This window comes from Balearica regulorum, chromosome 16 (assembly GCF_011004875.1).
Source record: "Balearica regulorum gibbericeps isolate bBalReg1 chromosome 16, bBalReg1.pri, whole genome shotgun sequence".
In the NCBI taxonomy this organism is placed as follows: Eukaryota; Metazoa; Chordata; class Aves; order Gruiformes; family Gruidae; genus Balearica; species Balearica regulorum.
In genome coordinates, this window is record NC_046199.1 from 16,304,094 (window position 1) to 16,318,950 (window position 14,857).

At 44.7% G+C, this 14,857-nt stretch overlaps 1 protein-coding gene across 8 annotated transcripts in view; it reads left to right on the forward strand.

Moving 5' to 3' along the window:
* Positions 1-14,857, forward strand: part of NFATC2 (nuclear factor of activated T cells 2) — a 99,216-nt gene that overhangs the window by 51,683 nt on the left and 32,676 nt on the right. For all 8 annotated transcript variants that reach the window (XM_075769099.1, XM_075769100.1, XM_075769102.1 and 5 more), the window contains exons 7-9: positions 10,901-10,956; positions 11,881-12,007; positions 13,573-14,268. In XM_075769099.1, coding sequence (XP_075625214.1) covers positions 10,901-10,956; positions 11,881-12,007; positions 13,573-14,268 — 879 coding nt within the window. The remainder of the gene's footprint in view (positions 1-10,900; positions 10,957-11,880; positions 12,008-13,572; positions 14,269-14,857) is intronic.

Consider the following 14,857-nt stretch of genomic DNA (forward strand, 5'->3'; position numbering starts at 1 on the left):
ACAATTTTAATTATCATTACCAAGTCCATGCTTAGTTGCCGTTGCATTAGGCTGCCTGAACACAGAACAAAAAGGCCCAGTTCCGCAGCCCGATTTATCAATTAGAAATGTCACTGGGTGGAAGGAGGAGGTGGATCCCGTGCTTGCCTCGGGGAGCTCGCTCGCTGCAGATCCGATCTGTACAGCACCTTGCAAAAAGCGCTGATAAGCCACTCAGAAGCAAAGTAAGCCACAATAAACATCCCGGTGGGTGGGTGGTGCATCGCTGGCGCGACCCTGACGCCATTGCACCCTCTTCCAGAGCGCGATGCTGCCCCGGGGAGCCCGCGAGAGAATCTCGCACCTCTGCGAAGGCAGGAAGATGCACCAGCTCGCAGGGGAAACATGGTTTGCTTTGAGTTTCATTTTAACAGCTCACAAACCTTGTCTGTGCTACCAAGTAGTATTCGATTTCCCACTTTTGCCACTAGCTCTACTAGTAACGCCGAGGGTGAGAGCAGCAGCGTAGACGCCCATCTACGCCTGCGGCATCCCGTACTCTGTAGAGCTCCTTGACTTGGCTTGTTTGTCCAGTGTTTAAGATAAGAATAGCAACACTCTTTGCTCCCCAAAAATCTCTGTGCAGGTATCTTCATGCAGTCAGACATTCTCCTGTTAATTGTGTCATAGACCGCAAAATCTGGTTGCACCTTGAATGTGGGGTCTGGATCAGCGTGTGCAATGAGGCGGGTGCTGAGAAGGCAGCAGGTGGTGGTGTGCCTTGCAAAACCGAGGGGACTGCTGCTGGGGCTCTCGGTTGTAAATTAGACTTTATCCCTTGGGTGGGCACGCAAAACCTGTCTCAGTTTCCTCTGGATCATGTAGGCAATTCCTCACTCACTCCTGGCAATGCAGAGGAACGTAGAACTGTTCATATTTGTGACCAAAATACAACATGCTTCTAAGAACAATAATGAACAGTTTTTACATCTCTGTTACACAGCGCTACAGATATGTGTGTTTTTCCCTGGAAATACCTGGAAAATAAGGAACATTCCCTAAATTATGCTGGGATGTCATTATGAAAATAGCTGCCATGTTGTGTTAGGCGAACACAAGCTATTGCAAAGAGCTCGCCAAGGAGAGGTCTGTCAAAGTCTCATTTCAGGCTTGCGACAGGAAATGGCAGCAGGAAGCGAACTGAAGGGCTGGAGCTCAGTGCGCTGTGTGCGAGCGAGGGGATAAAGTACTGCGTTTGAAATGCTGATGCATAAATAGCATTCATTTTCTTAATGATAAGGTTTATCAACATGCAAGCATTGTAGTTTTGAGTTCTTTTTAAGGTTATCTCTTCCTGATGAAAGATGGTAATCTGTAGCTGCTGTAAGCCAGGGGAACTCATGAATTCGGCAGAGTCAGTCCAGCACACAAAAGCAGAGTTTGGCTGAAGGAGTTTTAAGATCTGAGCTCAGAGACGCATAACTGAGCCCAGCTAAATAAAAAGAGGTCAGGAGAAGCAACTAGATTGGATTGTACAGATAGATAGAAATTTTTTAAGTACATGTATTCGTTTAATTTTTATCTGGAAGAGAGAGCTTGAGAAGTATGGCTATCAAGGATTTGGAATATGCTAAAGGTCAAGGGTGTAAGTGTTTGGTTGGGACCCAGATCTTACAATGCAGTTAAAAAAAGAAAAGGTTTGGAATTCCCCCTTTTATTTGTTTAAATTGTCATGCAATAATTTGCAAGTCAGATGTTGTTGGTTGCATTGTGTTTACTCCCATTTGTGTACTGGTTACTGCTGCTCTGCTGCGAGTGATAGAGGAGTTTCGTGTTTCCCTGGGAGAAAAGTGCAAATGGGCTGTGCTTTCCCCTGCCAAACTCTTAGGTGGCCACACGGACATCATGAATCATCGCTAGGACAATGTGGGTGGTGGAGGAACAACCCAAACAGAAAGCGTACATCTTTGGACGAGATCCACCATAAATCTTTCACTTCGGCCATGCAGTGTAAGGAGAGGAGGTGGTGCTCTCTGTGCCCTTTGAACTGATGCAGCTGTCAAGGCCTCTGAAGCGTGGACGGTCAAAGTCCATTGGACAAGAATAAATCTTTCCAGCTCTAGATTCAAGCAGTGGAAGCTCTAGTTTCTTTTTCCCTGAAGTTCCTGCATGTCTGTCACCTCAGTGATATTTTCGTGACAGTGGTTTCCTAGGAGGGTATCTACGTAACATACTGCTTCCTGGGTATATGTTATGTGTTGCTCTCCGCCGGGGATCGCTGTGGGAGATGGCTCGCTGTGCATCCAGCTACGCTGACTGCAGTGGCTTGTGTGCTCAGAAGCGCCCGTGGCCACATGTGCCTCTTTTATCCCCGTACACTGATGCAGAGCCCCTGCAATGGCTTGCTATCACTGGAGTAACAGTAACGATAATAACTGTTCCAATGATATTTGTACTGCTTCACAGTGTCTCTCTGATTTCCAGCACTCCTGTACATCAGTCATCGCAGACATGCTTTATTTTAGCTCTGGGCAAGTCATTTCATTTCTCCAAAACGTGCTGCTTTCACTTTTAGAAGCAAACAAGCAGGCTCTAGAGTGATTTTGCTCTCAAACTTGCACTTTTCACTATTCCTGCTGCATCACAAGCTGGCAGATAAGCCCAGCAGTGCTTTTGGGTTTTGGAATTCCCACTTTCTAGAAAAAGTCTTGTTTATAAAGCACAGTAAGTTGGACCCAGTGAAATTGTGTAAGTTGATACATTCCTGCTCAAAATCAGTCAAATGACGTGAAACACGGAACAGTCTTCTGGCCAGGACAATCCACTACAGAAAGCTGTGATGGGATGGCATTCTGGCATGTATAATGTGAGTGGAAGGTGGCTCGTGCATCGGTTCTGGTGATAGCGAGGCACCCCGGCTGAGGATCGTGGTCCTTTGGGGGAGAAGTGTAAGTTAGTTCGTTAGTTATAAGATGGTCTGCAGCAATGCTCCCCTTTTCTGCTCTGCCAAGTCTGAAATTTCCCACCGTATCCCGAACAGGAAATCAAATGCCTGTTAGTAGTCTGACAGTTTCATGAATGATCAAAAAAATCCCAGGGAATGCCAAAAATAGCAAACTATTTTCAACAATTATCTCTTTGAACTTAATGATGCAAAATTAATGATGCAATTTTCTCAGTCAAAGATAAAAAAGGCACCAAAGATTTTTTAAAAAACTTTAATTTTTTCCCCCAGATCCATCCAAAAGAGACATTTGCTATCTGACCCCAGAAAACAACTTTAGTTATTTAATGCAAGCTCCAAGCTCCAGTTCTTTCACTGAATTTCTAAATTAATGAACTGAAATAGAGGGTTTAAGTTACGGAGAATTGAGAGGAATGGGATATATCTTAGAACTAGGATCATAACTCAGTCACAGACACAATCCACTGCTGAACATGATTACAGTGCAGGTTTGTAAGGTATGTTAACCTGAGACAAAAGCCCAGCATCTGGGGAAAAAAACCCAAACTATTGTTTGGGGGTTTTAATGGGCAAGGTTAAGTGAAAAAGGACAAATATCTGAGAATGGTTACAGACTTAGCAAAATGGAGAGTGGTACTGTAATCTTAAATGATTCAATTTGTTTGTGACATGTGAGGTTCAACAGAGAGTATATGAAATGAATCTGCTATCTTGCTGTTTTCTTGATAGTTTAGAAGGAGCACTGAAGCACTAGCACTTCTCTGCTCCGCACAGTCTGTGGCTGCAGTCCAGCATTTAAAGCTGGATGCACATCTTCACCACTCTTAAATCTGTGGAGCGGTGGGATGAACCAGGGGAATAAATTACAGGTGTCTCTGTCGGGAGGCCCATCTGATTCTGGCATTAGCTGAAGGTTATCACCTTCCCGGCTGCTCTCCCCTGCTCGTGGCCTGCACTGCGCCGAAGCAAGGTGGCTGCAAAGCAGAGCACAGAGCCTGCTTGGCAGTTCTCGCTGCAAAGAGGTGTCAGAACTGGGGAGGATCAGGGAGGTTTTGTTCTCTTTGAGCTTGTTTTCTTTGTTCTAAGCAAAGGAGGAAGGTGTCTCGGCAAATCCCACCATTTGTGAACACTGAGGAGTGACAAGTATTAATCAGGAGGATTAGAGTTTGCCCTTTTTTGCTGTGCAGATGAGAAAGTTTCAGGGTAAATGGGACACCTTCTGCTTTCCCTTGCTATTACAGCTGCTGAGAACCCAGCAAACCTTCCTGCCTGCAGGTTTACCCTGGCTGAAATGTGCCGCCTGCCCCAGGTGTTCTTGTAATCCCGCGGGGCAACTGTCAGACATTAAACTGGGAATCCCAGAAAAACACTGCAAAACAGGAAAAAATCTAAGGATCACACACACAAAAATGCAAAAGAGTGTGGCTGCAGAAACGGAGTTGCCATAGCTGTGAGAGACTCAGCGAGACAGGGTGGAATCCAGTGTTTTGGAAGGTTTCCCCGTATGACACAAGATTTTGGAATTTTACAGCTGGTAAATCCTTATTAGCACAGGCAGCCACTGCTGGCTTGGGTTCCCTGGCTCCCTGCTTACTATGGGGGCGCCGAGTGGAAGTATGCCTGGTCCTGATTACTCAGCTTTGAATCTTTATTGTTTAAAGAGAATATTAAAAAATAATAATAATTTTTGGAATAAACAAAAGGCAGAGAGACAAGCTCCCATCACCTGTTGACAGAAAATTGATCGTGTAAAAAGCTGGCATGGGGAGTGGAATTCCCTATTCTCCCACTTAGTCATCGCATCCTGGTGTGACTCATTTTATTACATGGAGGTTCCCAGTGGTTTTATTTTGAGAGGAGCTTTTGTTTAATAATTTATACACACACACACACACACAAACACACGTATAATCTTAACCCCCCCCCCAAATCTATTTTGATGAATTGGCATAAGGAACCATTTGGAAGAGGTCTGGAATGACAGACTGCCCCTGCTGCTTCACTACTCAACTACTGTATTTATGTTTTATTTTAGTGTGAATTGAATTCCTCAACAATAGATGGGGAGAAATCTCCTCTAGACTGGTTCTCACTGTGCAAAATGTCAGATTTGGGGCTGGGCTGGATGGCGGATGACTAATCCATTGGCCTTTTACCTCCCAGACCTTGACTTGTATCTTTGGCCTTGGTGACTCAAACTCATGTCCTCAGTGAAATAAAGGCACTGGCCTCAGCTCATCATAAACAGAGCTTCATCAACTGCAGTGGGCAGTCCTCCTTCAGAAAGAAAAAGAAATCCATGGAAATCAAGCTCAGTGAAAAATTCAGTAGCTCTAGTTTTGTGAGTTTTAAATTCGTTCATGCTGTGTTTGCTCTAAAATTTGAAAACTCATCTGAAGTAAAAGCTTAGAAGGAGACAACTGCTTAGGACCAGATACTGAGCAACCTTGCACTGACATGAAGCAGAATAACTTCCAAGCTGAAATCAGAATTTGTCCCCAAAAAGAGCAGCAGAGACTTTGTGTGAGCGTTCCCCTGCCCACGAGGCTTCTGCATCCCCAAAGCGGTGTCTGTTCTGGTGGAAAGCACTCGTTGTTGGGTACTTTGTTCTTCGGGTGGCTCTAAAAAACCTCGACTGTTTTCCAGAGATGCCTGTCATCTGATAAATGCTGGCAGAGATAATAATTGTGCTTTTTTGGAAGACCTTCCAAGAAACACAGTGAATAGGGACAATTCATTGCAAGCCTGAAGGGAACTCTGCAGAAACGTGTAGTTGGGGCAGCCGTCCCACTGGCTACCAGGCTCAGCTTCTTTGGGGAACTAGCGTGGTTTGCTGCCTGGGAAAAGGTAACAGGTTGTTCATTAAGTAATTTGTGTAATGCTTGACTGAAAAGCAATGTACATTTTCCAGCATCAAATCGCATGCAGACACAGAATCGGCACAATAGTATACTTAGTCTTCAACTGGAGAGAACTGCAAAGAAAATTTCCTGCACCTCTCAGTCCATCAGTCATGCTTGTTCAAATAAAGCAGTAAGTTTGTTTCTCTGCTAGTTACTGACCCCAAAGTCATGAGTAAGGGATCGCGAATAATGTGTAAAGGCTGTAACTGGTTCAGAAAACCTTTAATTGGCTAATTAAGAAAAGCCCTATAAGGGGCTGCAGAGAATCACCCAAAATGTTCCTAATGCAGACTGACGTTTTGATTTTCCCCAAAGTTTGAAGCAAGACTTTTGGTATGATCACTGTTTGAGTTAGAGAGGGTAGAATTACTTTCTTCCAACAACTCATTCATTCCTCCAAAGAGTGCTGACACAATCAGATCTCTCATCAGGGTTTAATGCTAAGTCTCATAGCCCTGAAGCAGCACAAAAATCTCTATTTCCTGAACATTTCACTGACCTGTGGTGTTAAAGACTTGCCAACTAAGACAAACCATTAAATGAGCAGGGAACCACAACAGTAAAAATACTGCATGAGGCAGCCATGCCTGTTAAGACCTCAGGATCTAAATCCAAAAGTATTTTATCATCTTTAGCGGAACTACTGCTTTTTTCAGAGGTGCGGATTGAATTCCCCCTCGTGGAGGTAGATTCTGAGACACACCACACCCATGGACCTGGCACCAAGTTCCCGTGTGATCCGTGCACGTACCGGCACATCCCCGCAGCGCTCTGGCTGTCGGACAGCCCAGCGCTGGATGCGACTTGCAGAGCAAACGTTCTCTGTGTCTGTGCGCTCACACTCTTAGGTGACTTCAGCAAAAACGATGCTGTTGCTTTTCTGCAGTTTTCTTACCTCTCCGCTGTCGAAGCAGGTTTCACTATATGCAATAAGTAGCTATCTGTGCTTGTGGACTTTAAATTAAGTTATTAATCAAACTGGGGCTTAATTGTCTCGGTTTGCAAGCAGGGAGGGGACCAGTCATTTGCCCCGTTTGTGGCAAGACAGAATTACCGGGTAATAAAGGCCACACGTGACCTCGGGAGGTCGTTGAGCCCAACCTCCTGCTCAAAGCAAAACGCATCCGCAGTGTTTAGGTACCTCCTGGGTTGCAGCCCCAGGAGAAAGGGGCCTGCTTCGGCGTGCCCAGGTCATGACGCCTGCTCTGTGTTGCAGGCTGTGCTCTACCGTCATACCAGCATTATGATTTTTAGCACATCCTTGCAATAAAAATCCCATTTTTGCTGATGACTTTCCTCCCCTAAAAATTCTCATTTATGCACATTTTAAAGACGATGAATGTGTTGACAGCTCCGTGCAAGTTTTCTCTGTCCAAATTTCCTCAAATTGTCCTACAGATGGGCCTTAGTCTTCTCAGTTTATTCCTCTTGCTCTCCATTAACTCTCTGAGTATGCACGATCCAAAGATTTCTTTTCATTACCAGCAAAACGGATAGGCTCAAGTAGAGAGAGATTTCTGAATGCAGTTGTACTTTTCATTTTATTCACAGCCTCCCTCATCCTTCTGCCAAAAGCTCAGCGTAATGTGCGTATCCAGAGGGGTTAAAGGAAAAGCAAATATTGATTGTCTCGCGCTAAAGTTTGTACATTCGCAACTATAAAAGTGAAGCAGAGAGACAGATGGAGCCACATCATGATATTTCAGCATAAAGGTCAGGGAGTGAGCTGCAGGGCAGTTATATTCAACAGGGCTTCGGTGCGTAAAGAACAGGGATTGCTGCTGCTGACAGACCTGTTAGAAACCTGTTTAGCTGCCACAAGCATGAATATATCCAAAAAGAAGCATCTATCATCATGAGAATGATAACCCCAAATACATTTATTTGTCATTTGGTTAGGCTTATTCTCATTCTTACTCTTAATCCCTACAGACTTTGGACTCAGCCTAAATGTCATTTGATTTTTATGGTTGGCTTCATTAGCTTTTAGTGCAATTTCAGTGGCTCGGTTGCTAAATCAAATCCACTGTGATTGTGGTTGCATGTGCTTCACAGGCCTCTTGAATGGGACAGATGACTCGGAGGCCCGTTTCTGCTTTATTTTTGTGCATTTTGGACCAACAAATCCTTTTGATTTCTACCTTCTTTGTGAAGTTAGTGCTGTTGTATCTGCACAGACTGTTCGAATTTAGCAGTGCAAAAACAAAGATGAAAACATCCTGCCTGGAGGAAAACCAGTGTCAAATATTCCGGCTTGGCTGTCCTTGTTGTCAGGACATCTCCATACTGCATTGCTTAGGCAGTCCCAGCATGCGTCTCTGTCAGAGCTCGTCTTTTGTGACATGTTTCGTTGTTTCCTTTTCCCTCCTTTTTTTGCTCAAAGAACTACAGAAATTTCTCTTTTGTTTTTTCCAGGGGGATGTGTGGGGAGGTCCCTTAACGCATACTATGATAGTTTCTTTTCACCAAGATCATCTACAAGAGGAATTATTTACTGCCTTGTCATCAGACAGCGCATTTAGTACTTGCTGGATTAAACCCCTGGTATTTGTTGGGTCCCCCGTTCCCGATTTACCATTGCAACCATGGCGAGCATCAGCTGCATTAATAGGCATATAGATTTAACCTGCAACAGTCCAGATCAGTGGCCAAAGCACATGTTTATTGTTAAATAATGGCGTATTTTCCATTCCTTTGCACAGCGGTCCTTTGATGTGAGGGCTAAGCAGCAAATTGTAGTTAGCAGCTTGGTTAGGCCATCTCTGTTCTGGCTGGCCATCAGTAATCCATGTGTCAGCATAGAAAATACAACTGACTCGCTCTGGGAGAACTTGGAACACTTGAAAAAAAAAAAAAAGAAAAAAGTCAGAATTACGTAGCGTTCCCTCCTTGCACTGGAATGCCGAGGCAGTAGTGGTGTGAGGTGTTGGAGGCCCGGGCTCTCCTTCCCCTCTGAGGCTCTTCCTCACCAGCAGCTGATGGACGGGCCCATTGTCCAGCTTTTCCTCGGGGCTGCCGCTGCCCCAGCAGGAACAGTCATGGTGAGGAGAACCAGCCATTGCCGTGTGCCCACGCCTGCCCCACCACGAGCCAGGCACCGGGCCGAAACGCCCCGGGGAGTCTGCCCATCCCGAGGGAGGAAGGGGCGACGGACCGGGGGAAACCCAGTGTGGGGGCCAAAGCGCAGAAGAGGCATCGCGGGGCTGGGTGCCGGGGAGGGGAGGCCCGGGCAGGCTGGGGGCACGCCGGGCCGCAGGTGGGGAGCGGGGCAGGCAGGGTGCTCTGGGGCTGCGGCCATTGAGCGGGGCAGGATGTTCTGGGGCTGCAGCCATTGAGCGGGGCAGGCAGGGTGCTCTGGGGCTGCGGCCGCCACTCCAGTCCCTCTCAGGGAGAGGCTGCCCGGAGAGCCCAGCACATCTGTCAGCTCATTGTCTGGAGAACAAAGAGGAAAACAACAGAAAAAATGCAAAATGCATTTAAAAATACTCTTTCATTTCCCTTTTCGCCAGAAGCAGAAGTACTTAAATAACAGAGGACAAAAGCAGTTCTTGCAGAATTTCCAAGAATTGGGAAAAATAAAAAGTCCTGTGAGAAGGACTGTTGGTAGGAGACTTCCACCCCTGCCCTGCCAGACCTGGGTGCACTGGGAGCTGCCTCCCCGTCCCCAAAGCAAACGCCAGCCGTGCGGCTGCACTGTTCCCAGCCACACCAGTTCCTTTGCATACGTGTCCCCTATTCATTCTAAAATCAAGCTTTCAGAAAGGTATCAGGCAAATTTTTCGCCCCCTTCAGTATTTTTCTTCTGCAAATTGCTTGGCTAAAAGGCTCAACAGAATATAAAAATCAAAGGGGTAGAGATTAAAATCTAAAAAAAAAAAAAAAAAAAGTAATAAGGCATTGCTAAAAGATGTGTCTGGGAAGTGTGGGTGACAGTAGATTTAAGAAATATTTGTAGCCAGATGAAGCAGCCAGTCTGTGTACAAATGCCCTGTCACTATGGATGTACTCTAGTAGCACGGGGGTTACTTTGATGGTATTCCATGCAAGGGGATCAAATTTTATTTTCCTCTATAAATACGATTTTGTGTAAGTCAGAATGGAGAAGAGCTGCGTGGATGTAATTAAGAGCAGAAAGACCTCCAGTGGTTCAGAGGCTGTTGCACACGCAGTGAGGTGCTTTTACCCTGAGTACGGTGAATATCTGGTGGTTTATAGTGACTCCAGGACTGCCGGGGCACTCTGTTGCAGCCCGCCGGGGAGGCAGTGCAGAGGTGCGGATCCACTGGGCTTGTTCCTCGATCAGAGGAGATGTACTGCTAGATACCATGTGCTGAGGTTTCATACTGCACATATAAGAAACGAGTATAAATAGTAAGAGGGCATGCACAACAACAATCGGGCACCCTATATAGCTGGTTTCCCAATTATGGTAAGAAGCTGTCCGCATTGAACTACTTCTAGAAAAACCTACGGCTCCCGTGAGAATTCAGAGCACCTGCCAGTTTCACTGTGCAGCACCTCTAAAAACGAGCCCTGAAGTAGCTCGGTTTGCTTGCTTCCATCTATGGGCACCCTATACCAGATCTGGAGTTTTGCTAGTCCTTCCTCCACCTCCTGGTCTGCTCTGCCGCGTACCACGCTGGTGGGGAGCTGGGCGGTCTTAGCTTAAAACAGTGGAAAGTTTGCTGAGCTGCTGACCGAGTGTGACCACTGCCAAGTTCTCTGACCTTCTGGTGCCCTCCATCAGTCAAGCTGGCTGAAATCAAGTCTGGTAAAAAGCAGATGTTGCACCTGTGCTAAATGTTTCATTCCTCAGTTTGGCTAATTTGTACACAAACATTTCATTTTAAGATGTATGTAAGCTTTTTCCTGGCGAGAGACGTGTTCAATGATGTGTTTAAATTGAATGCTGTTGCTTTTGGTTAGGACTGGGAAGGTGCTTGCAATTTTAAGTCCATTTTGAGAGCTTTGCTAACGTGATGTCCTTAATTTGTCTCCTTTTTTTACGATTTAAAAAAAATACAGTGAGGTTGATATTGTGATATTCTTCTAGATGGGCAGCAGATCTGGGAAATGGAGGCAACAGTGGACAAAGATAAGAGCCAGCCTGTAAGTATGCAAAACATTGGATGTCCTCTCCTTGAGCTCCTCAGACAGCAAGTTGTATTCAAGGGGTAGTTTTCAAAGAGCGTCTCAAAAGCAGAAAGAGCAGCTATCTTGCTGCTGTGATGAACAAATGTCAAATGCTTCAGCAGTAAATGTGTTGCAAAAAGAAACTATTCATTTAGCAGTAACCCACAGCAAATTGAATAACTGCTAGATTTTGTGTTCTTGCAGAAGACTCTATTGTACCAGCCCGTCCTCTGCAGGATGCTGGCTGTCCTGACTTCCTTTCGCCTGCATGGAAGTCCTGGGTGCTCTGTGCTTTGCAGGACAGGATCTGTGCTGTAGTATCTAAAATGAACATTGATCTTTCAAGGGAATAAGCCTCTTTGTTCACTTTGCTTAATGGGACCTTACTGTAGTTCATTGCATTTAGGAGCTAGCACTTACATTGCCATGGGCCATGCCTGCCCTTGCGGAAGAGAACGGGACGCTTGCTATGAATTTCCATGGAAGCAGGATCTGGCTGTGTATAAGTAAAAGCCTATAGAATAATCAAGTTTATTCTAACAAAGAGAATACTGCAATACATACTTGTTTATCAAGCACAGTGTCATTAACAATACTACTGCATTGATCACCATTCCGCGTGTTTTATTTGTAGCTGAGACTTCTCTCTCCAAGTTCAGGACAGCATCAGGTACAAGAGAGGATACAGTACCTAGAAACCGGCTTCCTAGTACCAAAAATCTTCTAGTCTTTCACCATCTGCTCTTTTTTTCCTTTCTTCTTCTCATGCCCATCTTTATAGGGACGAATAGGAAGATTTCTCTTCCTTTATGTCTGGACGCGTAACAGGGGAGATCCACTGCAGGGATCTGCAGTCAGCCTCAGTCACTAATTCTATTCTGTCACCTTTTGTTGTTTCAGAGCATGCTTTTTGTAGAAATACCAGAGTACCGTAACAAGCACATTCGCACAGCTGTGAAGGTGAATTTCTACGTCATCAATGGGAAAAGAAAAAGAAGCCAGCCCCAGCATTTCACCTATCACCCAGGTAATTCTCAAGGACAGAGCAAGTTGTTGCCTAGTTCTCATGAGCAAGATTTTCTTTTCTGCTGTGCGGTTTTCTTGCCATTATTTGAGGATCTAAGATCTACTAATTCAGCTGAGGGCAGCTAAGCACTTAACAGCTGTTTGGTTTAAAGGATGCATGTGATTTATGATGAGGAATTTCCCATAAATTTAAGGGGACAGTTATCTTGGCAATGGGCTGATGCTGCCCCATTCACTTGATGGAAGTTTGCCAGCAGCCTTAGTGGGAGCAGACTCAGTCTGTGACATGATGTGACCCTGTGAAAACCATGAGCATTGCCTTCCCCAGCTGACGTGTATGACAGTAAGATAACATCGGATCTGGGAAAGTAACAGGGGCTTGGTATGGAGGAAGACAAGCAATATATGTTCTTCAGAATGAAGCTGGTTAAGGAAAGTATGAATGCTTTTCTGATGTTCTTCCTCTTGGGAATTGATGAGCCATGTCACAATAAATGCAGTAGGATTACTAATGAGATTCCCAGAATTTCTCAGCTTTGGCTGGGAGAAAAATATTGTGAGAAAATCAGAGTATTCTGTTTGTGGAAACCAGAAAGCATAAAATAACTACCAGATTTTATGCAAGCTTCAAAATGATGTCTTAATTTGACTGGTTTCTAAGGACGGGTAAACATTCACTCTGATTCTTAGTTTGGTCTCCTCCAGCCTGAAAACCTCCGGTCATTTCCCTGAATGTATGAACCATATAGGGTATCACCAATGTGAAGGGGTTGTATAGTTGTTAAATTGTTCTGCTGTGGAATAGTATCGAGAAGAACAATACTATCTCAACATGATCCCTACAACAGAACACTTCAGAGAAGGAATCCTTACACTTCCAAAAAATAACCCTGTTGCTTGACCTTTCAATGGTTTCCATTGTGTGGTATTTCTGTACTGAGTTTTGGGGAAGATCTGACAAAAAAAGCATTAGAAATGTGAGAATTTGGCTGTAGAGGACCATCGTTTATACACACCAAGGTTCACACAACTTTTACTAAATCATGGTCTTTTAAATGATGGTGTCAGAAAGGTCTTCAGCTGTCAGTCCTGAGGAAGTTACATGCAGCAAAGGAACTAAAAAGCAAGCTCTAGAATAGTTTAGCTCCGCCTTTGGTCACTAGCTAAATGTTTGACAGAAAATGAGGAGTTCTGTATGTCACATGTTTATTCTGTCTTCCTTTGATATGGAAGTACTACACGGAACACCTATCTATTGCTGCATATTTTGCTTATGTTCCAGAATGGCCCTTAAATTAATGAAAATATGAGCTAAAGTATTGAAATTTTCAAGTTTTAGAGATTTGTGGTTAAATAGATCATTAAAGATTTTCAAGAACATCTTAGAGTGCTTTCAAGAGAGACTCTGCCATGATTGCATATACGTGATTTATTAAACTCAATGTCTGCGAGATACAAGCTTGCACATGCAAATCTTGTAAACGGCTTAAATCTCTTATTACTTCAAGGAAAACCTGTTTCTCATCATCTTGTTACGAATAACGTCCTTTGCATGCTTTATTCTAGTACCATCAATCAAAACAGAGCCCATTGATGACTATGATCCAGCCTTAATCTGCAATACAGTACACAGTGGTCTGGGAACAGTAACACAGCCTTACTATTCACAGCATACAATGGTCACCGAATCCCCTTCCTGTCTTGTGGCCACTATGGCTCCTTGCCAGCAGTTGCGCTCAGGCCTTTCTTCTCCTGATTCTCGATACCATCAGCAGAATCCGGCAGCTGTAATATACCAAAGAAGCAAGAGCCTTAGCCCGAGCCAGCTGGGCTACCAGCAATCCAATTTGATGGCTACACCGATCACTATTTCAGATGCCCATAGGTCAGTGCTGGTGCACGCTGGTTCTCCAGGCCAAACTTCAGCGGTGCTCCACCACTCCCCAGGCAACCAGCAGTCTTCTCCAGTGATTCACTATTCTCCAACCAACCAGCAGCTGAGGTGTGGAAGTCACCAAGAATTTCAGCACATCATGTGCTGTGAAAATTTTACGTCCAATGTTGCAAGATCCAGCCAGCCCCAGGTCAGTCAAGCACAAAGGTTAAGTCCGAGTTCATACCCTACCGTGATTCAGCAGCAGACAGCCTCGGGCCAGCGAGCAGCAAAAAATGGACCACCGGTTAGCGACCAGAAAGAAGTGTTACCAGCTGGAGTCACTATTAAACAGGAACAGAACCTGGACCAAGCATATCTGGATGACGGTAAGCACCGCTCTTCTCTTGTATGGGTTGGTTTGTTGGAGGGAGGGAGGAAGTTTGGGACTTTTGAATCCCACCTGTTCCTCTGCACAAAACCAACGAGGCCTCTTTGTGATGGGTGTGGATATTTGCTGTTTGCTCATGCTGCATTTTGGTCTTTCATCAACTGCATTTTTGGTAGATGGCAATGCACTTTGGCAACCGAGCAAAAACCAGAGTGTTCTGGAGAAACTCTGTCTTGCTTCGTGCCTTGGAGTGAGCTGTCAGGTTTCAAGCTCTTGCCATTTTGTTTCCATTTGCCAAAGGTTAGTTTGGAAAATGGAGAATCTGAAACAAAATGCACTTTTTAAATTATTTTTTTATTATTCATATCAGGGCAAAGTCCACTTCGTAAAATGCTTTTGTACATTTTGTACCAAAAAAAAAAGCCCATTGAACAGTCTATCAAGGCCTGTAATGAATGGGGTAGTGCTGCAGGCAAAAACTATTGCAGATGTTCTAGATGAACAGTAGGACATTGATAAGTAAAACAATGCTGTTTCTTTGTTGTGAGCACAGCAGATTTAGCCTTTAGGAATGAATGTAAGTTAGA